Below are 26,622 nucleotides of genomic sequence, written 5' to 3' on the forward strand. Positions count from 1 at the left end.
GTTAGGGTGTCAGCAGAAGTCCCCCCCGTGCCCATCCCGACCTCCGAGCCCCACCTTGTCCACATGCTCACTTCTCCCTCACGAGCTGGGCATGCTTAGGGTTCACCACACCGATGGGCTTGGACAGGTCCCGGAAGACAGCTGGGTTGCTGAGGTCCAGGGTTGGGGACACGTAGTCCTGTAGGACCCAGGGGAACTGGCCGCCCACCCGGGCAAGAATTGCATGAGGGTCCTGATGGCCTACTTGCCCACTCTGCCCTGCCTCACCCTCAGGAGGCTGGGCAAGGCCCACAGGTGGGGACCCATCACTTGGAAAGACCACTGGGGAGCAGGACAGACCGTCTGGGACAGGGTTCCCATCAGAGAAAACAGAGGCCAGGAGGGGATGAGAGTGGACCAGGGTATGTGGGGGTGTGGCAGGGAACAGAAGCCAAGTCTCAGGCAGCACCACCCTAAGACAGAGCCCGGGGCTCCCCTCCCATCAGTGCCTACACTTGGGCGAACCAGAGCTGGCAGATCAGAGGGGTGAGTGGGGGTACGGAGTGGGCCCTCACCACAGGGTACTGAGACAAGTCGTTGTAGGTCCGCCCCGCAATGGTGTTGAGTTGCATCAGGTACTCGAAGTTGGATATCTCACGCTGCACCCATTTCTGGGGGGGCAGGGGCAGGCAAGAGAGGAGCCAGCTGGGCTATCTGGCACTCCTCCCAACTGCAGGGCCCTGACTCACCCACCCGCCCCTCACACTCCAGGGCTCTCACCTGGGTAAGGCCTGAGGCACGCAGCATCTCCTGCGGGGAGTGGCTGCTGAGGTAGCCTTGGGTCGGGGGTCGCAGGCGCAGGAGCCACGAGTATACCTGGTTCCGTATCTGAGTGTGGGATGGGATGGGATAGGGCTGAGGCCTAGGGGCTTGGCAAGGCGAGGAGGCTGCAGCCCCACCCACCTTGCACGGGAAGTTGAGGAAGTAGTTGGCCTGATCAATAAAGAAGAGCTCAAGTGCTGAACGGCGCAGGTTGAAACGCCGTAGGTGGACCTCGCGCAGCTGGGCCAGTGGGCGCCGGAAGTCATGGCCAATGCCTGCAGGGGTGAGTAGCAGGTGCAGTAGTCACTCCTCTGGCCCCACCAGACCACAGCCACCTCCGACCATCCCCCCAGCCAGCTTCATCAGAACGCACCATCCTCGGTTTCCACACGTTCAGCGCTGCCATCATAGAAGTATATATGCTGTGTGGTGACCTCCAGCAGCCCTGGGACCACGGCCACCACTGTGACCAGCTGGCATTCAGCTGATAGCACCAGCTTCTCATGCTGCTCGTCCAGTTCCGCTGCCTCCATCCTGGGGGTCAGCACCAACTTCAGGCTCCAGGCTCTGGGACCCTCTTCCCCACAAGCACACTCTCTGAATGCCATCCAGTCAGATGGGCGAGAAGAGTTGCTCAAGGTACAGACTGGCCACAGTTCCTGCCCTTGGGTCTCTGAATGTCTTGCCAGGACACCAACTCATGTCCCCAGCTGCCACTCCCTCAGCCCCTGCCCACTCCCATGGGCCCCCATCCTCGTCTTGTTTGTTTCTCAGTCCTGCTCGAGGACTTCGCCACAAAAGAGCAACTATCTATTCTGCTAGACAGCTCTTCCCAGCCCTCCACTTGATGCGGGACAGTCCTGTCAGGGTGTTTAGCCCTGCAGCAGGAATCCCCCAGCAAGCATGCACACACCGCACAGAGTCCCGGCCACCACCCCAATCAGCTCTGGCCCAGCCCCGCTCACGCAGTCTCCAGTGAAGCCAGTTCATCCTCGCCCAGCTGGTCTTCCTGCAGCTCCTCGGGTAGAGGGCTGACTTTGGCCTCTTTGGTCACTGCTAGAGGGAGCGAGGCCTCCTCCGTGGGAGTCAGGGGGACCTCACCTGCAATGGGCCCAAGGATACTCAGCCAGAACTAGATAGGACAGCATATGAGGTTGGGTGGACCCAACTCAGCACGCCCTCTCACCTAGGTTGTCACGCAGGGCACTGGCTTCCAGATGAGAGTTGAAGTGATGGTTAGGTACCAGCTTCAGACGCATGCGTGAGTATGTCTCGGCGCTGGACATCTTCCACCGGGGCGTGGGCGGGTCCCTGCAGGTAAGTCCAAGGTGATTCCTCCTAGGCTCCCCCCCAAACCGGAAGCTGTCTGGCTTTCCAGGTCCCTCCCTCCCTCCCAAGCCCCGCCCCTACCCCAGCCCCAGCCCCACCCACCTCAGGGCCCAGGCCCCGCAGGGGCTGGAGAGCTGCCGCCACAGCGCCCCCCAGTGCAGCAGGACCGTGGAGTGCTGCGTTGCCTGCTGCTTCAGCGCAGCCGCATAGCGCAGCCCCTCCAGGCGCGCCCGCCTCTGCGCAGGTTCCAGCACCAGTTCCTGGGGGGTGGAGAGTAGAGCAATGGGTGAGTCCCGCTGGCCCCTTTCTGTCCCAGCCCATCAGGAGTCCTCTGGGGGCATGCGTGGAGCAGCTCCTCGCCCTCCACCCTGGGCGCATACCTGGAAGGCCTGACGACAATGCACCCGCTCCTGCTGCCGCCTCTGCCCACTGCTCATGAGTGTGTCGTAGCAGGAGTTCCAGAAGCCCGACATGAGGTCGTGGCTCTTAGCATAGGTGTCCATTTCGAACTGGGACATGGTGGGCTGCACCTGGAGGATTGGGCAGGGGAACGAAACCAGCGCTCGATGCGGGCTTCCAGCCTTCACTTCCCTTCCCGTGCACCCCCCTACAGGCAGGCACCTGCTTGTCGATGAAGTGACGCCATTCGGGTGTGGCACAAAAGGCCTGGAAGTCCTCGAAGAAGGTGGGGCTGCCGTTGGTGGGTGGCAGAGAAGGTAGCCCCCACTGCAGCCCCAGTGGCCCGTAGGCACGGTCCAGCAGCGTGCGCACCAGCGGCACCAGCCACGAGCAGCGCTCAGCAGACGTAGCAGCTGTGGTTGGGGGTTCCCCGGCCTCAGTGGCCATCCCACAGGGGGAGGTGTTAAGCGCCCGCGCCAGCGCAGCCTCCAGCTTGGAGAGCACATAGCAGGCCTCCTCCCGGCGCATGGGCACGGCGGTCTGCAGCAGCCCGTGCAGCTTCACATAGGCCTGGGCGTGCAGCTGGGGATGAAAAGGGAGTGTGGGTGGCACCCAGCTGCTCCCAGAGCTCCCTACACCTGCCACACCCCTCCCCTACACCCACCCTGTGCTCACCTGTGGGTCCTCCAATAGGATGTAGCCGAGCACAAGGTGCAGGCCTATCTGTGCCATCTCTCGGAGATCCGCTGTGCCATTGGCCAGGTGTGGCCAGGCTCCCAGGCGGTCAAGCAGGCTACACACACCTTCAAAGAGCTGTCACAAGTATTCCCAGCAGCCATCACGAGATGAGGCCAGAAGCCCATGGGGAGGGAGCAAGGTAAGGTGTGGGCTGGGGGCCAGGTCAGGTTTACACATAGAAACAAGTCCATGCTCAGAGACACCGGGTCGACCCATGCAGGACAGCACACGTGTACTCATCCCCCCAAACCAGACACCTGAGGGCTCACAGGAACACGCATGCTCATGTGGCTCACACCTTCTGAGCTGACACACCTTCTCACTCCACAGCTCCTGGTTGCCGTGGCCCTCGGCACACAGGAAGTCCTGCAGCAGCCGCAGCAGCCAGAGCACCTGCTGGGTGAGGCTGGCCAGGACCCCAGCAGGGGCTTCTTTGATGTCGGTCAGGGCTGACTCCAGCATCATCTCCAGGAGGCTGGGGATGGGAGAGGGACTCAGGTATCTCCCTGACTGTCTGCTTTACCTGCAGGCTTCCTGGAGGCCCCCACCTTCCCAAGATGCCTGCTCACCTGCGCTTGATGCAGTCTGGGGGACACACAAGTGTGGCTGAGGCCCCCAGCTGGGTGAGCACTGAGAAGACTTGGCCACGCTCCCGCCAAGCGGCCTCGTCACTGCCTTCCACACCCCGCCACGTCACCGAGAACAGCACGTAGGTGAGCAGGTTGCACAGCTCCTCCTCGGGGGTTTGCTGTGGGAGCAGATGGGTGGTGTGAGGGGTGGGTAGGGGACGGCGGGAGTCACGCTGACCCCACACTATCCCTGTTTAGCACCCCTTGCCCACCACTAGTAAGGACACCAGGAAGCAGATCATTCAGTCAACAGACGACCTGGCTCAGAGGCCTGGAAGGATGAGGTATTGCCTGGATTCCAGGGAGAATTAGGGGTTTCAGTGACTCCTAAGACTAGATCGGGCGGTTCACAAATCTATACCTCAGTCCTTACAGGCCTCAAGAACTGTCCTGGAGTTCTCTGGAAGAATACCATAGAATAAGCAGAGGCCCACCCCCCACCCCAGAAGCACCAGATAGGACCCTTAGAGCCATCCAGAGGCCCTGTAAAGTCTCTGCTCTATTCTAGGACCCCATTGGCAGCTGCAGCCCCGATGTCAGCCAGGGCTACACTGGCAGAAAGGCTACACTGCCTGCCCCGTGTCCCAGAGGTGTCCTCTGTTAGTGCTGTGCAGTGGCAGAGGGCAGGCCTGCCTCACCTGAGGGTTGCTGGTATTAGAGGTGTCGTCCCCACTGATGGTGGGCTCTGGGAGGCTGCTGTCCTCCAGCACGTTGGAAAGACTAGAGCTGTGGTGGCCGTGGGCAGCAGGGAAGGGCCGGGGCCCATCCAGTGGGGAGGGCGTGCCAGGCTGGCTGGCTGGAGTTAGGGTCCCGCTGCTGCCACCGCCACCAGCAGTGTTGCCTGAGCCCACACTGGACCGTTCCAGGCCCAGGTCAAAGGGTGCACAGAATGGGGACAGGGCTTGGTAAAAGGCATCAGGATCAGGGCAGGGGACCTCTGAGGGCAGGAAGACATCCGAAGGTTCAGGTGACTCAGTGGGTGGCTTGGGTAAGGCTGTCTCTGGGGAGGCAGGCGGCTCTGGGGGGAAAGGCAGGGGACTGCCAGCCGTGGCCGCCTCCAGCACGTACAGTCGGGTCAGGACATCCTGCCAGCCTGCCTGCTGGGCCAGCATCTGCACTACATCAGGCTGTTTGCAGATGAGGTGGAAGAGCTGCGGGCCAGGGCACAGCAAGTGAGGTACTCGTCCAAGAGATCTGCCACTAGACCCCTGTCCTGGGGTCTTTGCAGAGGAGGCTTCCAGAGACCCCTCACCACCGGCAAATAGTGTGTCAGGGTAGGGCTCCCCTTCCCCCCACTCTACCCAAGCTTTCACCTCCCACACTCACCTTGCGACAGATGTCTAGGCGGACACTGAGGTCAGCCTGGAAGGAGAGCTGCACCACAGCCATGAGATCTGAGAGGCTCAGGCAATCTGGGAGGACAGCCAGAGGAGCCTGAGGGACCGATCCCAGCAGGGGCTGCAGCCCCTTGCTGGCTCAGCCTCGCCCCTCTGTACCAACACCTTCCCGATTCCCGCCTGCTGTTCCCAGACCCATGTTGCATCCTCCCTCTGCACCGACTCTTGGCCCCAACCAGGTTGTACCTGTCCCCAGGAACAGCTTGTAGAGGCCCTGGAAGAGCTGGAGGGAAACCGTGCCCTCCGGCAGGCAGGCGACAAGACCCTGGAGGCCACACTCGTGCAGCCGGAGCCGCTGGCGGCTCCGCTCCGGTAAGCGCTCGTTCTGCTGCAGTCTGCGCAGGACCTGTGTGTGCAGGTATAGCGCGGGTGTCATCATGGGGAAGAAGTCACCGCAGGAACGGGAAGTCACCACGCGGGAGTGTGCCTCCAAGAAAGGTCTGCGAAGGCAGCTTCCTCTGCCAGCCCAAGGCCGCTGCGCCTCCCTGGACCTCGGGCAGGTGCCACAGCGAATAGGATGCCGGGGTTGGATGGGCTGGGTATACCTCGCAGACTCGGTCGGACAGCAGAGGTAGGGACCGTGGCCGCACCAGCAGTGCCAGCAGCACCTCCAGGTTCCCTGGCTCCAGCAGGAAGACAGCCAGGAAGTCCTGTGCTGAGGAGCCCTGAAGCAGTGCCAGCAGCAGGTCCAGGGTGCCCACAACCTGGGGGACACAAAGGCTCACACTGGGCTGGGCTTCCCCACGTGGTCCACACTCCACCCCTCACGCGAGCTTCCGTGCCACCAGCCTCCAGCCTACCTGGCCATCATCACCCGAAGCTGCCAGAAAGCTCAGCACCACCTGCATGTCTTCAGCCGGGGCGCTCCGCGCCAGAAACTCCCGCACCAGGCCCAGCAGGAATGTCTGCATCGTGCGCAGGTCGTCAGCCGCCAGGGGGCGCTCCCGCTGTGGGCTGAGCCGTTCCCAGCAGACACACCCACCAGGGTCAGGAAAACGCAGGGGCACAGACGGTAGAGAACAGGGAGAGTGGGCAAGTAAGCTGGGGGACTGAACCGCCCATCCCCACGGCCAGAGGCAGCTAGGTCAGCCCCCCAGCCACCTGCCCCCCGCCAGCCTCACCTGTAGTGGGTGCGAAGGGCATCTAGGATGAACTGGACCCCGTATTTCTTCCGTAGCTTCTGTCTGTGCTCGCGGACTATGCTGGACATGTTCTGGATGTGGCCTGAGGGAGCATCAGCAGAGGCCTCAGGCCACCACGCTGAGCTGGGCCCTTTCTGACCCTCTTCCCAGACAGCCCCAGGGAGGGTCACGTTCCACTCAGATGCCCCAGGGTGGGGTTAGAACCTCTTAGAACCTCTACCACCATCCTGCCGGGAGATAACCCTTCACCCAAGTCTCTACACCTACCCACGCGTACAGCGAAGTCGCTGAGTGTCCAGAGGTGAAAGTTGAAAAGCAAATGCTGGCAAAGCAGGTACAGGAGGGGCCCACTGCCCTCAGCTGCCACCTGGTCCATTAGCAGCTGGGCAGACATGAGCACATTCATGTCCATAGCCCAGCTTGGAACCTGGAGCAGAAGGAGCTGGGGTGAGGTCAGGCCCAGGCCCCGCCCACCGCTGTTGAGCCTCCCAGCTTCCACTCAGCTCGACACAGGCAGACAGACACGAGCTCCCTGCCTGTCTGCACCCCTCAGTGGCTCCCTCCTGTCCCTGAAGTGCAAGCCTCCAGTCTGTTGTGAAGTCCCCTGACCCAGCCTGTGCTGGTACCTCCCCCAGGCCCTCAGCAAAACCCTGCCCACCTTTTCAAGGCCCTACTCAAGTGCCACGTCTCCCAGGAGGCTCTCCCTGGTGCTCCTACCCAGGCCCCTCGGTCAGAAAGGGCAGCCCCTTCCCACCTGCCCTGGCGGCCTACCTTGCGCAGGAGGGCCCCGATGACGGCAGGCCCCTGGCACTGCACCAGGCTGTCCTGGTTCACGGGGTGGCCCCGCAGCAAGTTCCGCAGCATCAGCAGAAAGGCAGCGACTGCGTTTCTCTCCATCCGCTCCTCTGCCAGCCACCGGGGAGGGGACGGATGTGGGTCAAGGGTCTGCCAGTGGCCAGAGACATCGGGCACTCCAGCCCCCCATCATGCCAAGATTTCTGATCCAGGCATCAGGGTCACTTACCTGAGGACTTGTGGCCAGAGGTCAGCTCGGGACCCACAAGGTCATGTGTTTCAGCTGGACCCGCCTCAGCCTCTTGGGGCTGTGCAGCCACTCGCTCCAGCAGGGGCAGCAGGGCACCCATGCCTCCCACACAATTCACCACATCCTAGGGTGAGGGGCCGGCTGTGAGAAGGCAGCCCCCAGCCGTTTCCTGACCCACTCAACCCCAGCATGCCCTTAAGTCTGGGAACCGGGGTCCAGGGAAGATTTGCTCTCTTGAACCGCGGTCTCATCAAGACCTCCCAGGGCGTAGTGTCCCTACCCAGCCCGCCCTCTATACACGCGCCCATGCTCGTGCTTTCTGCACACGCCGCCCACACGGATACACACACCTTCACATCCCAGGTCTCCACCCTGTGGCCTGTCAGGCGGCCGTCCAGCCCGTGGCCAGGGGACAGGTCCAGGCAGATGTTGTTCCTACAGGCCTGGGGGCAGGGGAGCAGGCAAGCTTCAGTTGGGGGAGGGGCAGCAGACAGTGTGGGAGCCAGGGGTAGGTAACAGGGTTACTGCCCCCCAATACCTGAGGTGAGTAGTGGAGCAGCAGCTTGGTGCCAAGTTCATGCAGTTCACCCTCAGGCTTGAAGGGTGCTGTCTCATTGGGTCCTGGGGGTTGGCAGGGGCATTCAGACCTGGCTGGACCTCTGGCCAAACCCCATCTAACCCCAAGCAGAAGACTCCCAGGGATGCCTTCTCCCCTCAGACCCGTAATTTCTCGCCTTTGTATGTCCCAACCACCCAGCTCTGAGGCACTGGGGCAGGGGCGTGGGCTGCATACCCAGGGTACACAGGACCTTCAAGGCCGCCGCCTGCAGGGCTTCATGGAAGATGGCCACAGCCCCCAGCTTGCCCTCCAGGGATGTGGGGCTGCCCCACCGAGTGTCCTGTGTGCCTGCAAGGGTGGAGCTGATGCTGCCCTCCTGCAGGGGGGCCGCCAGCCCGGAGCCCCAGCCGAGGCCTGTGCTGGCCGGGACTGACTGGGAGCGGATGAGGGAGGGGTGAGTGTGGGCCAGGGCAGTAGGGACGGGTGGCGCAGGCAGCCCCGTGGTGGTGGTCGTTGTGCGGTGCCCAGCCGAGCCGATACAGCAGGAAGAGAAAGGCTGCAGGGCCAGGGTTGGGGGACTGATCAGGTTGCAGCACAGCCTGGGGTCCCACCTACGTCCAGTTCCTCACTGTGACCCCCATAGCCGCACAGACCCCAAAGGCCTGGGGGGGGCACCCTAGGGCTCCGGACCCTACCCTGTCCAAGTCCCCTTAGCTACCCAAAGCCTCCCCAAGCCCTGCCTGGCACACCTCACTGAGGGAGGGGCAGCGGAGGGCTGCTGTCTTGACCAGATGGCCGTCTTTGTAGACATGCACCAGGTTCTGGCTGAAGAGCCGGCGCCCTGGCACGTGGACGATGGCCACACAGTGCTAGAACAGAAGCCACCGTGTCAGGCTGTAGGCCAGGGCTTAGTGTCCCTTCCACCACTCTGGGCCACACAAGGACAGAGGCTCACCCAGGCAGAGTCCGCAAAGGACACTTCAGGCAAAGTCATGGTCAAGTACTCCTTCCGGGTGCACACGGCCACCACCAGGGTCCCCGCCGCAGTGAAGAAGGCCTCAAATCCAGAGCCACCGCTGGTGAAGAAGCTGGGGACAGGTGGAGCTAGTTATGCCTGCTGGTTCTCCCACTTCCCCTGGCATTCTGCCCCGGCTCCTGGCAGCCCACCCACCTGTACAGCTGCTTTCGCTGGAGCGGCTGGGTGTGGGCTGTGGCAGGCGCTGTCGCCGTGGGGTGCAGACAGAGCCAGGCATGGAAGGTGAAGCCAGTTCCTGGCCATCGCTGCACAGGGGGCACCATAATACCCGCCATGCTGGGCGTGAGGTCAAAGTAGTGTAGGGCACGGGCAGGGCCTTGGTGCTGGGCCATGCCTGATAACGCGCGAATGATGGCCCCCGCGTGCCGGGCATTCTCCGCCTCGGCTCCTTCCGTCCCCGAAGCCAACCCTGGCGGGGGGCGAAGCAGGCGACGCAGCTCCAAGGGCCTTAGTGACACGCGGCCCAATGCTTGCAGCAGCGCCAGCAGCTGCTCCTGGCAGCGGGTCCCCAGGGCTGCCCCCATGCTGAGTGTCTCCAGCAGGCAGCCCACCAGGCCGGCCTGCACGCACGTGGCACGGCTGGCAGGGCAGCTGTCGCAGAGCCACCAGAGGCGTTGTGCTAGGAAGAGCCGCAGCTCAGCTGTGGGCAGGGCCGGCAGCCACTGCATTAGCACCAGTACCGGCTGCTCGTTGCGGATGGGCGGTGGTGGGTGTGCGCTGTGGTCTCCCTCCACAGCCTGTGGGTAGAGAGAGTAGGACAGGTCCTGGGCAACTGGCATGGAGCAGACCCCCCTGCCAGCCACGGGACTTCCTCTGTCCGTTTACTTGCCTAAAACGAAGGAAAGCAACACGTGCTCCCCCATCCTTCTCACGGGTCGTGTCAAGGCTCAGTGAAGTCAGAGAGACATGGACGACCACCAGTACTAACGACAGCCCTGCAGCCCTGTTAACCCTCAAAACGTGGCTTTGGGTCTGGGTTGGCCTAAACCCCAACTGCATGTCCCCAGGATAATCCTGGAACTTGCTCACAGGCAGCAGCTTCTGGGCCCCAAGCAGCCCAGCATCCTCATCTCGGTGACCCCAACAAGTGGTCAGCCACTGGGGATAGTATGAATGTACTGGCCATAGTCAACACAGTTCCCCAAGGGAGAGAGCTGGCTTTCGATGGTGGCCCTGACTCAGCCCTGGCTGCCCTGGGGACCCTGACGTGAGCCCCTGCCCTCACCATGTTGAGCAGCTCCTGCAACAGCCGATGGGTGGGGGGCCCGTGGCTCTGCAGCACCTCGTACAGATGCGGGTAGCCAATACGCTCCTTAAACACCTCCTGGGCAGGGTGGTACGGGGAGGAAGTGAACAGGGCTGTGCACCCAGGGCGAACTCACACCCACACAAACCCTGGAAGAGGCAACGGCTTCCAGGGCTCCCTCTCCCGGTTCTGCCTCTGGGTCACCACGCGGCAGGGGCGGGGGGCTGCAGAGGGGTGCAGGGGTACGGGTCCACCTCAGAAGGCTGCACGCAGGTGGTGCTCAGCCCACGGGCGCCCTCCCCCCACCCAGCCCTGACCCAGGAGACCCAGCTCCAGGGCTGACTGGTGACCATGCCCACCCAGGAACTGAGCTGCACCTTCCCAGCGCACCTGCTCTAACAGCCACCAGCCAGGCCAGCGCTGGCCCACGTGGTCAATTTAAGTCCCAGCCCACACCCTTATTGCAGGTGGACAGCAGCCCCCTCACCTTGGCTGAGGGGGAGCCACTCATGATGCATGTCAGCACTCTGACAACATGGACTGCAATGACATCTGTGTCCTGGTCCAGTACCTTGGGGTGGGGAGGGGCAGTCAGGAGTGGCAGGCGCCAGGGTGGCACAGCCGGCAGCACCCTGAAGGAAGGGGGGGTATAGGGCCAGAAGCAGGTGCCCCAAGGCAGGTGGCTGAACTGGCTGGGGGCCCTGGGGGCATGGCAACTCTGGCTGGGCACCAGGTCCCATACTCCTCGCCTAACTGCTATGCCCTTCATCCTGACCCTAGGGCCCTCTCTGAGCAACTTGGCGAGACTCACTCTGACAAAGAGGCCAGGGAAGGAACCGAGGCTGGGAAGGGCCTCATGGGGACAGATCAACAGTGGACACTCTCACCATCCCCTCACCATACCTCTCTGGTGGGCTTATGGGCCCCAGTGTCCACCCATCCCCACACAAGCTAGACATACGTGTGCAGGCAGGCCAGCAAGTGCCCCAGCACCCATTATGATTGACCAGGGGTGAGGGAATAGGGGTAACCAATCACAGGATGTTAACACTGGAAGAACCTTCGAGACCTTTGAGTCCGACCCTACCCCTCGCCCACAGATCCAGGTGGAGACACCGAGGCTCGCCCTGGCTGAAGCCGACAGCTGGGGGCATGCTGCCTACTCACTCTACCCTGCTCTGAGGGGATGAGGGGGCGGGGGGCTTGGAGAGCTTGTCAGCCGGTGCTAGGCTGTGTTTTGGCTCCATGAGCCCTTGGCTCCAGCTCTGCCTGAGCCCCTAAGTGACCTCAGGCCACCTTCTTACCCTCCCCAGGCCTCAGTTTCCTCATCTGTAAAAACCAGAGGTCTCGCCTGCCTTGCCAATAAATGGACGTACAGGCTCTCAGAAACCAGCCAAGTGCAACAGACACACGGGGCTGCCTCAGGAGGTCGAAGCCAGGGTGGGGTTCTGGAGGCTGGGGCCTGAGCACTGAGCCCCCAGAGAGAGGGGGCCCCACACAAAGCCCCTGCTACCCTGCAGCTTCCTAGCCCCCATGCCAGGTGAGGCAGGGAGCACCACAGGAGGGATGGGAGGAAAAGGACTCCCAGTGACCTGAGCAGGGCAGGTGCAAGGATCTAAGGAAAGATGTGGCCCCATTGGGGGACCTCTTCTCCTAGAAACGACGATAGCCAAATCCCTGCACATCTGTCTGAGCTGTTTCCCTTCTGTGAAAAGGGTGTAGGTGGTTGAGTTTCGAAGGTTCCCTCCAGCTTGGCTCAGCCAGACCCCAGCTCCCATAGCAATACTAGGCAGGACAAGATCACTCCTGCCCTGTTCCCTTAGACGAGGTAGGTGAGATAGCATGGGACATCCAGCCCCACTGCTAGGCGACACCAAGCCTTACACATATCTGCTCACCCCCCTGCATAGGGCAGGAAGGGCAAGAAAAGGGAGCCCAGCAGCTGGGTGCCCAGGGAAGTGAGTGCCAGAGCTGGTCAACCCCAGGGTGGTACCTTCTGGACATCGGGCTCGGTCAGTAACCGGGTAGCCAGGTCACTGTCCCCCTCAGGGGGCGCCCGGGCCTGCAGGTACAGCTGTGGGGGAGGGGAAGGGCACAGGACGGAGGAGGCAGAGGAGAGACAAGGAGGAAGATGAGGGAGGGGCAGGGTTAGAGCAGGGCCTGGGGCAGCTGCCAGGGGCTTGCCCTTGAGGGAAGGGTGCACCCTGAGCCCAGGCTGAGTGCCCCACCAGGCCCCAGAGAAGAGGAGGAAGGCTGAATGGCCCATGCCTTGCTCAGAGGGGCAGTCGGGGAAGTCAAGGGGGCAGGAGTAGGCCCTGGGTCCAGACCACCGAGCCATCCTCCTGCCCCTGGACCTGGGGCTGGGGAAAGGGGACACAAATAAACAAGGGCCAGGGCAGCGCCGGTCCTTCCACAGTGCCCGACTCCCGCGGGGTACAGAGCCATCCTCAACCCCATGCCCCCCACAGTCTGCAGGCCCCCCTCCAACCACGCTCGCCCAGCCTGGTACAGCCCACGTTCGCTCAGAAGCCTCTCAGCACCCACACGTGGTTCCCCCGGCCTCGGGTCTCCAGCCCCCGCCCCAGTCTGGGCCCCACCCACCTTGCTGTTCTGGATGAGGCGGATAAGGTGTTCAAAGCAATTGTTGCTGAGGAAGGTGGTCTGGAGCACTGGCCGGTCCTCACATGCCAGCATCATGGGGATGGCATCTATGGAGGGGTCAAGGGTCAGCCCCTCCCCCCAGCAGTACCCACAGTCAGCCTCAACCTTCCCTCTACTGCCTGGTCCAGCCTTCCAATCGTCACTTCGGCCTTCGCCTCCCAGTGCCACCTCCCTAGGAGTCTGGGAGTCCATACCCACCGAGCATGCTGACCCGCAGGGTGACAAGGGCCTCTTCAGGGCCCGAGCTCGGCCCAGCTGGCCAGTCAGCATTAAGGACGCGGAAGTAGCCCTCAAGCAGGGTGCGGAGCTCTGGATTTCGGTGGGGTGTGCGGCTCGTGTGCAGGACATGCACTGCGCCCACCAGGGCCTCTAGAGCCAGCGGCACCAGGCGGCAGTCCTGGGTGGGCCCGCGACCCCGGCCCTGCACCACACCCAGCAGGCCCTGCACAGAGCCGGCGCTCACGGCCACCTGCCCATTCTCCTGCAGGTATGGACAGAGATGGCAATGGGCGCGGGGCTCACCCAGCAGAACCCCAAGACGGCCACCCTCTGGCCCACAGGCTCCTCCCAGCCTACCTTCCCTCCTGCAAGGACGGCGCCAAAGAGGTGGACGAGACGCAGCAGCAGCGTGGGAGGCAAACAATTTGCATTCTGCAGGCTCTCTGGACAGGGTGGGGTGGGCAGGGCAGGGCAGGGCAGTGTTACCAAGCTTGCAGGTGGTGGTCTACCAGGGGTCTACGCTAGAGGCGGAAGCCCTGCAGTGGGGGTGGAGGCTGGGAGGCCCAATCTGAGGGAGGAGACCAGGCTCTGAGGTGAGGGGTCCTAAAACATCATTGCTCTGTACTAGGGGGTCTGAGGAAGACAAAAGCCCTTCTTGGGGAGCTTAAAAAGGAACGTGGCCTTGCCCTGAGGCCTAGCCAGCTCCCTAGATTCTTAAACCCCAAAGTAGACACCCTGGGGTGAGCACGCACCCCCATCGCACTTCCCCGGGGCAACCCAGGGTTTAATCTCTTAGATGCAAATCTCCTGGTCCCTCTGCCTGTGACGGTTGGAGCTTCCTCCACAGCTCTGGGGACCGACCGACCAACCGGTCCTGTGTCTAACATACAGATGTCTCCCACCCCCACCCGTGTCCCTGCTGGGGACTCCTAGGGGCTTTCACAGTGTCATATGGGGGGTGGACAGGATGCCAGGCCACTGACTGAACCCAGAGGGCGGAAAGGACCAGCCCTGGATCACGTGGGGGGTTCAGGGATAGAAGAGCAAGAGCAGAGCTGGCTTGATTCAGGTGGGAAGGGGTAGGAGGCCAAGGAGCAGGGACGTTAGAGGTGAGGCGTGGGGGCAGAGCTGGCCTGCGCGGGGAGAGAAAACCACCATGGGCAAGGACCCGGGGGTGGGTCACCCGGCCGCATTCTGGGCACGAGAGGGCAAACCATGGCTGCAGTGCAGGGAGCAAACGGGCCAGGGAGAAAGGCTGTGGGGAGGAGCAGGGTCTGATCCTGAGGGTGTCAGGCGACAGCGTTTATAGCAGCGGGAACAAAATCCAGTTTGTTTGAGAAGAGTACTCAGGCCATGGGAGAATGGAGGCAGGGAGTTCCCCAAGCACGCCTCCCTTCCTTGAGCTGGTGGCCCTGCTCTAGCCCAGGCCTGCAGCCCCATGAGACATCTAGAGACAAGGAGATACCACCGCCTTCCCAAGTCCAGCTGCCCCATTCAGGCAGCATCCCGCCCCAAGCCCACCTGAAGTCCTGGCCAGTTTGCCAGCAATGACAGAAGAGAGGGGACTCAGGAGAAGAGGGCCCCCAGGGAGAACTGGAGGCCAGAGCAGAATGGGGGTGGCACAGTGGGTAAAGCGTCGACCTGGAAATGCTGAGGTTGCCAGTTCGAAACCCTGGGCTTGCCTGGTCAAGGCACATATGGGAGTTGATGCTTCCAGCTCCTCCCCCGTCTCTCCTCTCTCTCCTCTCTCTCTCTCTCTCTATCTCTCTGTCTCTCCCTCTCCTCTCTAAAATGAATAAATAAAAATTAAAAAAAAAATGTGTTCCTGTTTATAAAAAAAAAAAAGAATGAAGGAGTAGATGAAGGAGTAGTTGCCTGACCAGGCAGTGCGCAGTGGATAGAGCGTCAGACTGGGACACGGAGGACTCAGGTTCAAAACCCAGATGTTGCCAGCTTGAGCGCAGGCTCATCTGGTTTGAGCAAAGCTCACCAGCTTGAGCCTAAGGTCACTGGCTTGAGCAAGGGGTCACTCGCTCTGCTGTAGCCCCCCCCCCCCCCCCCGTCAAGGCACATATGAGAGAGCAATCAATGAACAACTAAGGTGCTGCAAGGAGGAATTGATGCTTCTCATCTCTCTCCCTTCCTGTCTCTCTGTCCCTATCTGTCCCTCTCTCTGACTCTCTCTGTCTCTGCCACACACACAAAAAAAGAGGGAGTAGGAAGTGGAGATGATAACCTAGTATAGAAACCTCCTCGAGGAGGAGTGGAAACTAGATGGAGGCTACAGGGACAAAGGCATTGGAGTAGGGACTTTTAAGATGGTCCAGATCAGAGTGGGGTACAAGGGGTTGAGGGGACCCAGGAGATGGGAGGGAAGAGGGGAGGGAAACTGATGCCCTCATCCAATGCCAGGCCTTGACTGTAGCCCAGAAAAGAAACTACTCATTTTGCCCAGGAGTGCTCTTTTCCTCTTCTGTCCCTGAACCCCTCAGATTGGCAGGGTTCTGCCCGGCTCAGAGAGCAGCCACCAAGCCTGCTGCTTAAGGGATGGGAAACCGCAGGAAGGGGTTCAGGTTTGGGGGCGGGGCCAAGTGGGAGAGGGCGTGGCTTCACCTCGGAAAAAGTCTCTGAATTCACCGGGCAAAGCAGCAGAAGGGAACTTGTATTTGCTCTTCTCCTTGGCACTGATGACTTCCCTGGGGAGGGTGATGGGGTGGGCAGGGGCAGGGTGAGGTCGAGCACTTTATCCCTCCTCCCCTCAGCAGCCGGTACACAGCCATCTCCCACCTCCACACCTTAGCCCCGGGAACCACCCCCATCCTCTCCCAGAGCCTCTGGTCCTCTGCCGCTGGGTGGGCCAACTCTTACCCGCTGTGCTGGCGCCGCCAGGTCTGGTAGGGGTCAAAGAGGCCCTCACACAGGAGAAGGGCATGCAGGGCTACCTCCTCCAGCTGGGGACCCTGGCCCTCCTGCGGTGCTGGGGTTTCTTTCAGCTGTAGGCGTGGGGAGAAGGTGAAAGGAGGTTAGCCCAGCAGTGGCCACCGCCTGCGGCACCACCTTCCCCAGGTAAAGCCCACCTCCCACCTCACCTTGGCCACCAACCGGGTCAGCAGTGCCAGCACCCGGGGCACCAGCACCTGGCCCCGGCCTGCTCCCACGTTCTCCAGGTTCCTGGAAAGTGAATGACGGGAGAGGTCACAGAAGTATGCCAGTGCCCCCTCTGGCCCACAGTTCCACGCTCCCCCGCATTGGGGACAACAGGGACCCACCTGCAGAGGATAATGAAGACCTTGAGCAGCAGTAGGGTTTGCTCCAGGTCCCCGGCGTCCAGCTGCTCCGCCAGCACATGCAGCACGTCCAGCGGTAGCAGCGGCACGTCCGCACCTGCTTCCTCCGGCCTGCAGGGAGAGGGGTCACTGGGGGCTGCGGACCCCCAGTCTCCCCTCCCTCCGTGTGGTGCCTCCCTCACCTGCGTGGCTCCAGAGACCAGAGGGAGATGCTCTTCTCGAAGGCGCCAACAAAGGCCTTCAGCCACTGCTGCAGGTAACCCAGGTCCTTCTGCAGGTTTGGGGGTGGAACGGAGGGGGCAGAGGGATGCAGTGGCCGCGGGGGGTAAGGGAACATAGACAGGAATCAATGAAGGTGGACACGGGGAAGACAGTGGAAGCAGAGCAGTGAGGTTGGAGAGGACAGGAAGTGGGAAGGTCAGCGTTAGAAGATTGCTGTACATATTGACCCCTCTCCCGGGCCCCCCATCTGCTATCCAGCCTCTTGTTCCCACCTCTCTAACCTTTGGGAACCTAGGCAGGTTTGACACAAGCAGGGGAGGGGCTTAAGTGTGTACATGCCTAGGGTATGGTTGTGGCCCTCCAGCCAACCCTGACCCAAAGCCTAGAGCTGGGATCTCGCCTGCCACCTTTTCCCAGCTCAGTGGCCACCACCTGCAGGAAACTTTCTTGACTCTAGATGCCAAGATGAATGTGCACCGTCAGCCAGGCAGACCCCAGCGTACATACATCCCCGCACGTTCCGGCAGAATGTCCTACCTTGCCCTGGGAACCTCCACCCACCCTGGCTGGTTACCTGGACCCCAGGCCCCAGAGTTGGTTCCATGGTAAAAGGGGCAGCGGCTGAGCCCGAGTCTGGGTGCCGACAGGGAAACTTGGGTGTGAACGGGAAACGTCCCCTCCCACCCCAGCCGGGGCAGGAAGCGCAGAGTCACGGTGGGGGAGGAGGGCCGCTTCCTCCCGGCAGACCGCAGGGATGTAGGGGGGCCCAGGGCATCCAGGGCCCAGCAAGAGAAGCTGTGAGGGACCTGGCCCAGCACCAGGGGGGGAGCCTGGAGCACAAAGGGGCAGGGTGGGAGCTTAATGACTTGAGACTCATTTTATGAGCCTGAGGTGGGGGCCTGGAGTCAGGGCAGGCCGATCTAAGCCCAGGTTCTGACCCTAACTGCTCTAGTCCCTTCCATTCAAGGCACCCAAAGCTCCCTGACCTGGGTCCAAGGCCTCAGGCCCAGGGGACTATCTGGAGGACTCATCCATGTGTTTGCTCTGTCCCCCTCCCATGTCCTGGCCTCCTCACCTGGCCCTGCTGGTCTCTCTGCTCCAGGGACACACCTGAATAAGCCCTAGTCCAGCTCTAACCTGCCCGAAACTAAAGCCTCTCAGGGCATGCAGCCTGTCCTGGCCGGGCCTGAGCTACTCCTCTCGTCCTGCCTTCTCTCCCTCGGTGCTGGCCTCATCTGAAGCTCCCACCCCAACCAGCAGAGCCCAGAAGACGCCTTTCTTTCCCAAGGGCAGAGGGGTGGGCCAGGAACTCGACTGGAGAAGGATGAAGGCGCAAGGGACACATCACTGGCAGCACCCAGCAGCCTAAGGCCTCTCCCCAGGTGCCAGGACCTCAATGGACGGCTCATTTTCAGCTCCTGTGCACCCCAGACCTCAGGTCAGGACTGAGTGAGCTCCAGGGAAGGGGGCCTGACCCCAGCAGACCAAGCCAGAGTCCTAAAGCCCAAATTTGACATTATCTCCCCATCCTGACCAGAAGATAAAGGCTCAATGGATGAGCCTAGCGTTCCAGACCCTTAGTCCAAGCAGGGCCTGCTTCCCCAGCCTCTCCGCCCATCCCGTGGCCCAGTGCTGTCTGTTAACTTGGGCTTCTGGTACTTAAGCAGGAGCCTTGCATCCTCTCCGTGGCTGTCACCCTCCCAGACTTGCGTGGCTCAAACTGCTTTCTACCCCTAGACCCACACCCATGGCGGCCTGCCCAGTCATACAAACTTCCAGCAGGTCCAGGCTGGGCTGGGTTCAGGGCCGAGGCAATCACAGCACCATCCGTGGGCCGTGGAGGGCGCATGAGGGGGTCTCTAAGGCTCAGTACCAGGCAGGGGAATGGGTAAGCTGCCTGTCCCACCTCTGTGGGCCTCCCTTCCTCTCCCAAGAAGCGTCAGCCTGGCTCCAACTTGGGCCCTGTGGTTTGAGGCTCACCTGCACTGCTCAGGGTACGGGAGCCCCTGCAGAGGCCGGGCCCGGAGGCGGAGCAGAGCGGGGTGGGGGGGTGGGGGCGGGGCGGAGGGGCGGGGCCTCAAGCCCGGTGGCAGTACCACATTTGGAGGAGTCCAGGGCAGGGAAGAGGCAGCTGTGCTCCTTGGGCTCCTCACTCCTCTCAGGGGTTCTGCCTAAACGGTTTCCTCCCTCCCTTTCCAGCTCTGAACAGGAACATCGGGCAGCCCCGTCCCCACCCCAGTCTGCCTGGGCCAGGGTCCCAACCGTGCCCCTCCCTTAAAAAGGTCAGGAGCAGACGCACTCCTCCCCAGGGCCCTGGGGCAGGGGCGAAAGCTGTGGGTACGGGGAAGGTCAGTCTCTCTGGGAGGAGGGGGTCTCACAGGCAGCCCTGCAGGGACTCTGTTCTGTGTTCAACCAGCCTGGGGGACTCTGTGCTGGGGGCTGGAGGCTCCCAAGGGCTAATTAGGTCCACACAGTTCCTGGGTGGGCATGGTACTGCCACTTCCCCAGAACTCTGTGAGGTCACCTGGGAGGGCTGAGGGCAGGTGGCTGCGGTGTGTGTGGATGGGGGCGTGGGGCTGCCTGCCAGGGGGGCAGGGATCACTGAGCTGCCTGCTACCACGCTGCCCCTAGACCTGCTTGCTCTACCCCAAGGCTGACACCAGCCCTGCCTTGCCCTGGGTTTGAACCTAGGGGTCCAGACCTCCTCATCTCAAGTCCTTCATCCCTGCCCTGAAACCACCTCACTCGGGTCCACAGTGAAATTCCTTAAATAACACCTGGCAGCGGGTGCACCGGCACAACTCACCGGTTGCCACCACCGCCCGTCACCCAGTCACCCACCTCTCCACAAGGCTGAGGGCTAGTCCACAGCCTCTGCCCATAGTGGGAGCCCTGCCTGGGTGCTGCCCTCCTCATTTCCAGCTTTGGCACCCATGCTCACTGGATGCCCCAGCCCAAGGCCATCACTCCCCGCCCCATGCCCTCGGGTCTGCGTGCGCTTTGCTCTCCAGGTTTCCTCTACCTAAATGCTCCTCAGAGCCAAGACGGTCCCCAAGACCCACACCTATCTGGTGCTTCAGAGGATATGTTTGCCAGACTCAATGTGGTTGAGGGCACGGGTTCTGGAGTCCAGACCTGGTGCTCACACTTGGTAGCTTGTGACTTAACACGAATTAGTCTCTGCACTTCAGCTGCCTCTTTAAAACCACACCTTTGCTTAAATGGTAAAGGCTCTTCCACCACCCACCAGCACATGGTCAGGTCAGTGGGAACTCACCCCCAAATCCAGGGGCTCTACCTTCCAAGCCCCTGGCGTTCTAGGGCAACACTCATCTTTTCCTGCCCACTTCAATGAGTGACAGATGAGCAGCAGACCTTGGCTGAGCCAAGACCTCATGGTGGCGGCCACGCCCCAGCCGGCTATCCTAGGCAGGTGGAACGGGAGTATCTCGGTGGGCCCCCCGGAGAGCTGGGAGCAGGGTAGGGAGAGATCAGAGCTCCACAGTGGGGACTGTCCCAGTCAGAGCGGCCTGGGTGCTAGTGCACACCTCCATACTGAAGAGGCAGGCAGAGGACGGGACAGGGTGGGGTCGGGTTAGAGCACCCTCCTTCAGGCCTGGGGAGTAGGCGTCACCCCACTCAGCATCAGCAGGGGGATGGCAATGCCAACCTGGAGGTGGCTTCTGACTACACCAGGACTGGAGGTCAGACTTGGAGGACCTGAGACCAAGCAGGAAGATGGGGACTTTGTCAGGGGCAAGGACAACCGAGGGGAGTGGTCCAAGTGCCCAAGTGGCTGGGCCAATATCGTGCCCTTACTTGGGGAGGGGATTATGAAAGGGGTGGATCTTCTGGTCTCCGTAACACCTCACCAAGGGCTTAATCTTACCCTTGTCCTATCACTATGGAAACCAGGAATTTCCTCCCAGGGTCTCCAGAGTAACAGACCCTGTTTCCATGGGGACCCCACAATTCCACATCAGCTTCCCAGTTGCCATAACAACTCCAGGCATTACCAGCCCCTCCCCCAACCCTGAGCTCTGCTACTCTCCCAACACCTCAGTCCCACTACCTTCAGATTCCTTGGTAATGAAGTCAGGGAGGAGGAAACCCTGATTGGCCCTCTGAGATCTGGAAGGAGCCCGAGCTACTCCACCTTCCTTTTTCCCATTACCAGAGGGTAAACTGAGGCACCAGAAGGCATATGACCCCGCTAAGGTCCCAGTGGGAGCAGAGGGCCTGACCAGGTTTCCATGAGGTCATCAGCCATGGGCAAGGAACCAGGGAGGTGTGGGCAGAGCAAAGGCAACTCCAGCTCCGACCTGATCTCCCTGGAACCCTGAGTTCTCGATGGCAAAATTGGAGACTTCAACTTGGGCTCCCCACCCGTAACCTAAATGTTTGTCCTACCCTGACCTTTGTGACCTTGAGTGCACCTCAGCGCTCCCTTTCACTGGGGGGGCTTTTGAGGAAAGGGGGCCACTCGTTTGCATAATGTTTACATGCTGCCCTACTGCCAGCCTGTTGGGTACTGTCCCGGGTCCCCTTACCCTCTCACCCCTTCCCAACCCTTCACTGGCAAAGCCCTGGTGGGTTGAATCCTCCAGACAGTCCCCCACCCGTCCCCAGGCCTCCCCTTCACGCTGCTGTCATTGTCTTGCTCCTGTTTCTGTCTCCACAGCCCTGAAGGCCCAGGCTCAGCCTCCTCTGGCATGGCTTTCCTGATTGGTCACTGCTGCGGCTCTCTCCCCTGCCCAGCCATTCGGCCGGACCCAAGGAGCACTTGCTAAGTGAGGGGCTGGGGAGCCGTCAAGTAGCAAGCACAATGAGGGTTTAAATGGGGTCACCCGGGCATCATGAGGTCCAGCTTGATTTGGGGAAAAAGGAGGAAGCTTCCACGTGGAGAAGCAGCTTGTGCAGACCCACCTGAGGCTTCCTACCCACAGGACCAGGTCATTCCTGTGTAAAGGAACACAGGATGGAGGCTTTGGCTGGAGCTCTGCTGGACTCTGCCCCAAACTTGTCTGCTGACCTTGGTATGTACCCTGCTTTGGGTCATACCAACGGCCCTGAGGGACTCAGACTGAATGATGTGGCCTTTCTTCTTCCTTCAGGGGCCACCCCCAGCCCCTTCCCCTACCTGGTAGCCCCCAGCTGAGCAGGGTCCATAGAGGTAGGAATGGGTGGGTCTGAATCTGGGATCTGCGAGGGGACAGGAAGGGCAGAAAGGGGGTTGCTCCCCAGGGCGGGCCAAGACCCACAACTGGGGAAACAGGTTTGCCAGCTGATGTCAGCGCACACAGATGAAGGGAGGGGCACAGGTGTTGGGGAAACCGTCTGGCTGCATAGCTGGACGGACCAGGGGTCTCTTAATACCCTGGATCCGCTCAGCTCTCTACTTTATCTTACCCCCTCCCCCCAAGCACACACACTTGGTCCCTCGCAAGGCCCCAAGCAGCAGAGCCACCACTCCCTGGGAGCTAGCACAGAGGGGTGGGGACAGTGTTCCGGGAGTAGGAGCAGCACCAAGTGGGCAGGAAGGCAGTGCAGAGCTTCCTCTCCCCAGGCGGCCTAGCCCTGCCTGGCTCCCAGTTCAAACTCACATCCTGGATTTGTTTGCCAGACCCCAGGCTGCCTGCCCCTTGCCTGTCCAGGCACCCGAGGATGAGGATATAACCAGCCAGCCTGTGCCCCATACTGTCCTGTGAGGGGAGGACCTGGGGGCGGGGGAACAGCACAGATAAGTGCTAAACACCTCCTGAGGGAACAGGGGGGCTGACCATTTGCAGAGGTCACCTAGAAGGGGTGGCAGGAGGCAGCCTCCCCTAGCAGCATGGCTCTCAGCCTGCAGACCCACCATTAACACCCCTCGGATTCACCACCTGGTCACAGGTGAAGAAACTAAGGACAAAGAACCTTCCCATGGCCCTGGCCAGTTAGGTCAGTCCGTTAGAGTGTAGTCCTAAAACACCAAGGTTGCAGGTTCGATCCCTGGTTAGGGAACGTATGGGAAGTGATGATGAATGCGTAAGTAAGTAGAACAACAAATGAATGCTCCCCCCTCTCTCTCCCTTCCTCTCTCTAAAATCAGTCAATTAAAAAAGAAAAGAAAAAGAACCTGCCCATGATCACAGGGTCATGAGGGTCAGGGGCAGGTTCCCTTCTGGACCCTTTGCTCCTTCACAAAGACCAACCCTTGGAGATGGTGACAGTGGCTGGGATGAGGAAACTCAATGAGACGAGTGAGGGGCTGGGGAGCAGTCAAGCAGCAAGCACAATGAGGGTTAAAATGGGGTCACCACATGCCTTCTCTGGCCTAGACCAGCCCTACTGGTTACCCCTCTGCAGAGCAGAGTCCACTCCTGAGGTCAGGGCTCTGCCAAATTTACAGACAGGGAAGCTCAGAGGTGTAAAGAGCTTGCCTTGGGTCACACCAAAGAAGGACCCTATTCCATGCACTGGCTCCTGCCAGGGGCCTGGACCTCTCACCACCTGCGTGGACTCAAGAAGCTGTGGCCCTTATGGCCTGGATTCCAGGTCCCTGGGGCTCCAGACCTGGCCTGCAGTTCTGGGAGACAATTGGACAGCCTCTTCACAGCGGGCCAGATGATCTGAGCATGAACTTCCCCCCAGTGACGAGATCAGGGGCACACAATAGTCCATTGTGCCCAGGGCACACCTGAGCCAGGAGCATGATGCCAGGCAGGTGCAGGGAAAAAGGCTGGTGCTGTGTGAAGGGGAGGGGGGCATTATCCTGAGATTCCTTCCTGCGGTGGATGCAGAAGGAAAGTGGGGGCCTACTACACGAGACACAGAGTTTGGGGGACACCACTTTCTCAACTCTGACAGACATCTGGGTCAGTCACCTTCCGGCACCGCTTTACTTGAGGTAGCCTCTGAGACAAGGTGGAGAGCTCAGGAGGAAAGGGCATCCTCCCATCCCTTTCAAACATCCCTCCTAGCTCACCCCCCTACCGCCAGCTCTGCATGCAAGGCAGATCTTTTCTTCTGCCTGGACCTGGGATCCAGCCCCCAGGCGTCGGGTGGGGCTGCCTGGGATCAGGTAGGAGCTCATCGCTGCTGGTTCTCTGGGTAAGGGTGGTGTCCGATTGCGTCAAGTCCAGCCGGCAGTACCCCCAATGCACACTCTCAGACCTTAGGGCCATGACCACCCAGCGGGGCCACACCCACAGGAGGGACAAGACCTAATGCAAACTAAGCCTCTCTGCTCCTCCCGACCCTGCCAATCTTTCATTTTGTTTCCGGGCCTCAGTTTCCCCATTTGTAAAAGGGGTAAGTGCCGGGCCGTCTCAGTCCAAGTCCCTCTCCTCCGGCACCACTGAGGCTGCGCGGTCCCCACCCGAGGAGCTTTTAGGAGGTGCGCGCCCGCGAGGGTAGTCCCCCAAGAATAAGTGCCAGAGGTACCGGCGGGCCGGGGACGCCCGCGTGTGTGCGGAGCCTGAGCGTGCCCGGCACGCGCATCTCCGCGGCCCCTGTGGTGCGGGGCGCAGGTGCGGCAGGCGCGGGGCGCGCGGAGCCGGGACACGGCGGGCGCGGGGCGGGGCGGCCTCACCTGCGCGTAGTACAGAAGCCACAGCTCGTAGAGCCGCTCGGAGGCGGCCATGGCCCGGCCCGGCTTCGGCCCAGCTGCGCGCCACCTGCCGCCGCCGCCTCCTCCTCCGCGCCGCCCGCCGGTTGCCCTCGGCCAAGCCCATGGGCGGAGGGCGTCACTCCGGGGCGGAGCGGCGCGGTACTACTGGGGTAAGTAGTACTGGCCCCCGCCGCGCTGAACCACCCAAATCTGCACGCTCCTCCTCCCGACCGACCGTCGCCCGCTTCCTGCACTTAGCTGCGGCCACCGCCGCCCCGCCTCTCCTGGGACCGTGAAAGGGCGGGGCACCGGGCTGGAGGCGGAGCTTGAGGTCAGGGCGGCCCAGGAGGGCGCCCCACAGCCCCGCCCTCCGCAGGCCGCGTTCCTATCAATCAATGCCTTGGGAAGGGCCAACCTGATTCCTGATGAGTGTTGGGGTCAGGGATTCGAGAATTTCCCTGGGTGCTACCCAGATTGCTGCCCGCCTGGCTGGAATTGTCACCATTCGTGCAAGGGAAAGGCTCGCGGGGTCACGGGACGGGGCTGCGGGCCGTGGGCAGTGTCTGTGGTCTTTCAACAAGTCATGATAACAATAACCATGAAGACCACTTGTACAGCTTGGTCTTACCACGTGCCAGGTACTGTTTTAAGCGCTTTATAGGATGACCTAAGTGCCTCTCTTCTGCATCTACTGTTTGTGGAACAGGATGGGGCTCAGAGAGGAGCGGAACAAGCCTGAAATAACCGGGAGAAGCAGTGCCCTATATCAATCGGGCAGATCCCTGGCAGGTTTAGCCAATCCTTGCAGGTCCTCTCTTCCAGGAAGCTTTCCTAGGTGCTCTAGTGAAAGCACCCTCCACTCCAGGGTTCAGCGCTTGCTTCACATCTTTCGTTTTCTTCCCTTTGTTTTATTTTTTAAAGACTATTTATTTTTAAAACTTACTGATTTTTTAAACCAGATTTTTATTTATTGATTTTAGAGGAGAAAGAAAAGGGTGTAGGAGCAGAAAGCATCAACTCATACCTTGACTGTGCAAGCATTGGATCTCGAACCTGCAACCTCAGCATTTCAGATCCACACTTTATCCACTATGTCAGCACAGGTCAGGCTGTCTCATCCCTTTGTTTTACAGAAGAAACTGAGGCCCAGATGGGCCAAATTAGGACTACCTGGGAAGCCAGGGACAGCATGGACAGGACAGAGACCTCCTGACTCAGCTGGGCCACTGCCACCATCACCCCTAGGCTGCTGCTTCTTCCTTTTTTTCCCAGGCTTCTTTCTATCCATCCTCCAGCCAGCCTGTGAAATGAGAGGACCCCCAGGTGTTGGGCAGGAGTCAGGCCCTTTGTTGGGGCTGGATGGGGTATGAGTTTGTGGGACCCACAGAGTTGTAGGAGTTTACCAGTAGTAGGACTTGATCAGTCTGGCGCCCCCTTGACTTTGGGAAGACAGAATGTCCCTATCCCCATCCTGTTCTGTCCTGGCTTAGGCAGTTCCTCCACTCTGGCCTTTTCTCCTGCTCTGTCCATACTACTACTGGGCCAACATACCAGTTGCTGGACCTGCAACCAGGCCCTAGCAGGGCACCTCCCCTGATGTTAGGGATAGGGTACCAAAAGGCCCGGTTAGTGAGGTCAGGAAGGTCGTTTGTGGGGAGCAAGATGGGAGTCTGGCAAAGGGACCTTCTCTCCCCAGGTGGTAAGAGATGGGACTTTGGGGACCCCAACATGCTGTCAGATCTTGATTTCAGCCAAAGGTCTTTCAGTTGTCAGGGCGTGCTGATTAATGCAGGAAAGAAGACCCTGGCAGTTCCTGCTGGGGAGCAGTGCACCTGGTAGCTACCTAGTACAGTCAAAGCTAAACCAACTCTCAGCTTAATTCTCAGGAACTAAGCTTAAGGGGTTGCTTGGGGCCCACTGGGCCCAGGCTGGGGACTGCTCTTCTCCAGGTTATGTAGTCTGTCTGACCCTGGGTACTTTGCCACTCCAGGGGTGTTGCAGGTGGGAGGTGTATGGCCAGTAGCCACGCCACCATCATAGCTGGCTGGCCCGTGCAGGTTCGCATTAGATTTGGACAGACAGTAATGAAACAATGGAGCCAAGAACTGGTGGGCCATTAGTTTTAATCCTAGCTTGCACCTGGTGGGCAAGAAATACACACATTAGGAAAACACTTCCCTTTACATTCAGGGCTCCCAAAGCCACTGATTATCCGAGTTTCCTAGAATCAAAGTTATCTAACCTCACCAGTCTCATTCACCTCTGTTCCCCATCTCCTTCTCTCTGCGCAAACTCTGCACAAACTGGCTTCTCCTTCAACA

At 60.8% G+C, this 26,622-nt stretch overlaps 1 protein-coding gene across 2 annotated transcripts in view; it reads right to left on the minus strand.

Moving 5' to 3' along the window:
• NBEAL2 (neurobeachin like 2) overlaps nucleotides 1-24,564 on the minus strand; it is a 29,041-nt gene extending 4,477 nt beyond the window's left edge. The window contains exons 1-39 of one of the 2 annotated variants that reach the window (XM_066352034.1): nucleotides 24,284-24,564; nucleotides 16,671-16,759; nucleotides 16,471-16,599; nucleotides 16,291-16,372; nucleotides 16,070-16,194; nucleotides 15,815-15,897; nucleotides 13,559-13,644; nucleotides 13,181-13,463; nucleotides 12,923-13,029; nucleotides 12,315-12,395; nucleotides 10,809-10,892; nucleotides 10,301-10,399; nucleotides 9,211-9,812; nucleotides 8,995-9,127; nucleotides 8,789-8,908; nucleotides 8,274-8,595; nucleotides 8,019-8,101; nucleotides 7,831-7,923; nucleotides 7,460-7,604; nucleotides 7,207-7,340; nucleotides 6,703-6,862; nucleotides 6,415-6,517; nucleotides 6,094-6,247; nucleotides 5,839-5,997; nucleotides 5,480-5,639; nucleotides 5,223-5,308; nucleotides 4,535-5,047; nucleotides 3,837-4,015; nucleotides 3,583-3,742; nucleotides 3,205-3,342; nucleotides 2,752-3,111; nucleotides 2,511-2,660; nucleotides 2,233-2,390; nucleotides 1,988-2,112; nucleotides 1,767-1,902; nucleotides 1,175-1,335; nucleotides 760-1,076; nucleotides 555-650; nucleotides 72-196 (exon numbers count right to left, since the gene is read on the minus strand). In XM_066352034.1, the coding sequence (XP_066208131.1) occupies nucleotides 72-196; nucleotides 555-650; nucleotides 760-1,076; nucleotides 1,175-1,335; nucleotides 1,767-1,902; nucleotides 1,988-2,112; nucleotides 2,233-2,390; nucleotides 2,511-2,660; nucleotides 2,752-3,111; nucleotides 3,205-3,342; nucleotides 3,583-3,742; nucleotides 3,837-4,015; nucleotides 4,535-5,047; nucleotides 5,223-5,308; nucleotides 5,480-5,639; nucleotides 5,839-5,997; nucleotides 6,094-6,247; nucleotides 6,415-6,517; nucleotides 6,703-6,862; nucleotides 7,207-7,340; nucleotides 7,460-7,604; nucleotides 7,831-7,923; nucleotides 8,019-8,101; nucleotides 8,274-8,595; nucleotides 8,789-8,908; nucleotides 8,995-9,127; nucleotides 9,211-9,812; nucleotides 10,301-10,399; nucleotides 10,809-10,892; nucleotides 12,315-12,395; nucleotides 12,923-13,029; nucleotides 13,181-13,463; nucleotides 13,559-13,644; nucleotides 15,815-15,897; nucleotides 16,070-16,194; nucleotides 16,291-16,372; nucleotides 16,471-16,599; nucleotides 16,671-16,759; nucleotides 24,284-24,334 (6,371 nt within the window). In that variant the 5' untranslated portion in view covers nucleotides 24,335-24,564. The remainder of the gene's footprint in view (nucleotides 1-71; nucleotides 197-554; nucleotides 651-759; nucleotides 1,077-1,174; nucleotides 1,336-1,766; nucleotides 1,903-1,987; nucleotides 2,113-2,232; nucleotides 2,391-2,510; nucleotides 2,661-2,751; nucleotides 3,112-3,204; nucleotides 3,343-3,582; nucleotides 3,743-3,836; nucleotides 4,016-4,534; nucleotides 5,048-5,222; nucleotides 5,309-5,479; nucleotides 5,640-5,838; nucleotides 5,998-6,093; nucleotides 6,248-6,414; nucleotides 6,518-6,702; nucleotides 6,863-7,206; nucleotides 7,341-7,459; nucleotides 7,605-7,830; nucleotides 7,924-8,018; nucleotides 8,102-8,273; nucleotides 8,596-8,788; nucleotides 8,909-8,994; nucleotides 9,128-9,210; nucleotides 9,813-10,300; nucleotides 10,400-10,808; nucleotides 10,893-12,314; nucleotides 12,396-12,922; nucleotides 13,030-13,180; nucleotides 13,464-13,558; nucleotides 13,645-15,814; nucleotides 15,898-16,069; nucleotides 16,195-16,290; nucleotides 16,373-16,470; nucleotides 16,600-16,670; nucleotides 16,760-24,283) is intronic. The other variant, XM_066352035.1, reaches the window with a different exon arrangement.
• Nucleotides 24,565-26,622: the final 2,058 nt, after the last annotated feature.

Source organism: Saccopteryx leptura, chromosome 10, assembly GCF_036850995.1.
Source record: "Saccopteryx leptura isolate mSacLep1 chromosome 10, mSacLep1_pri_phased_curated, whole genome shotgun sequence".
Classification (NCBI taxonomy): Eukaryota; Metazoa; Chordata; class Mammalia; order Chiroptera; family Emballonuridae; genus Saccopteryx; species Saccopteryx leptura.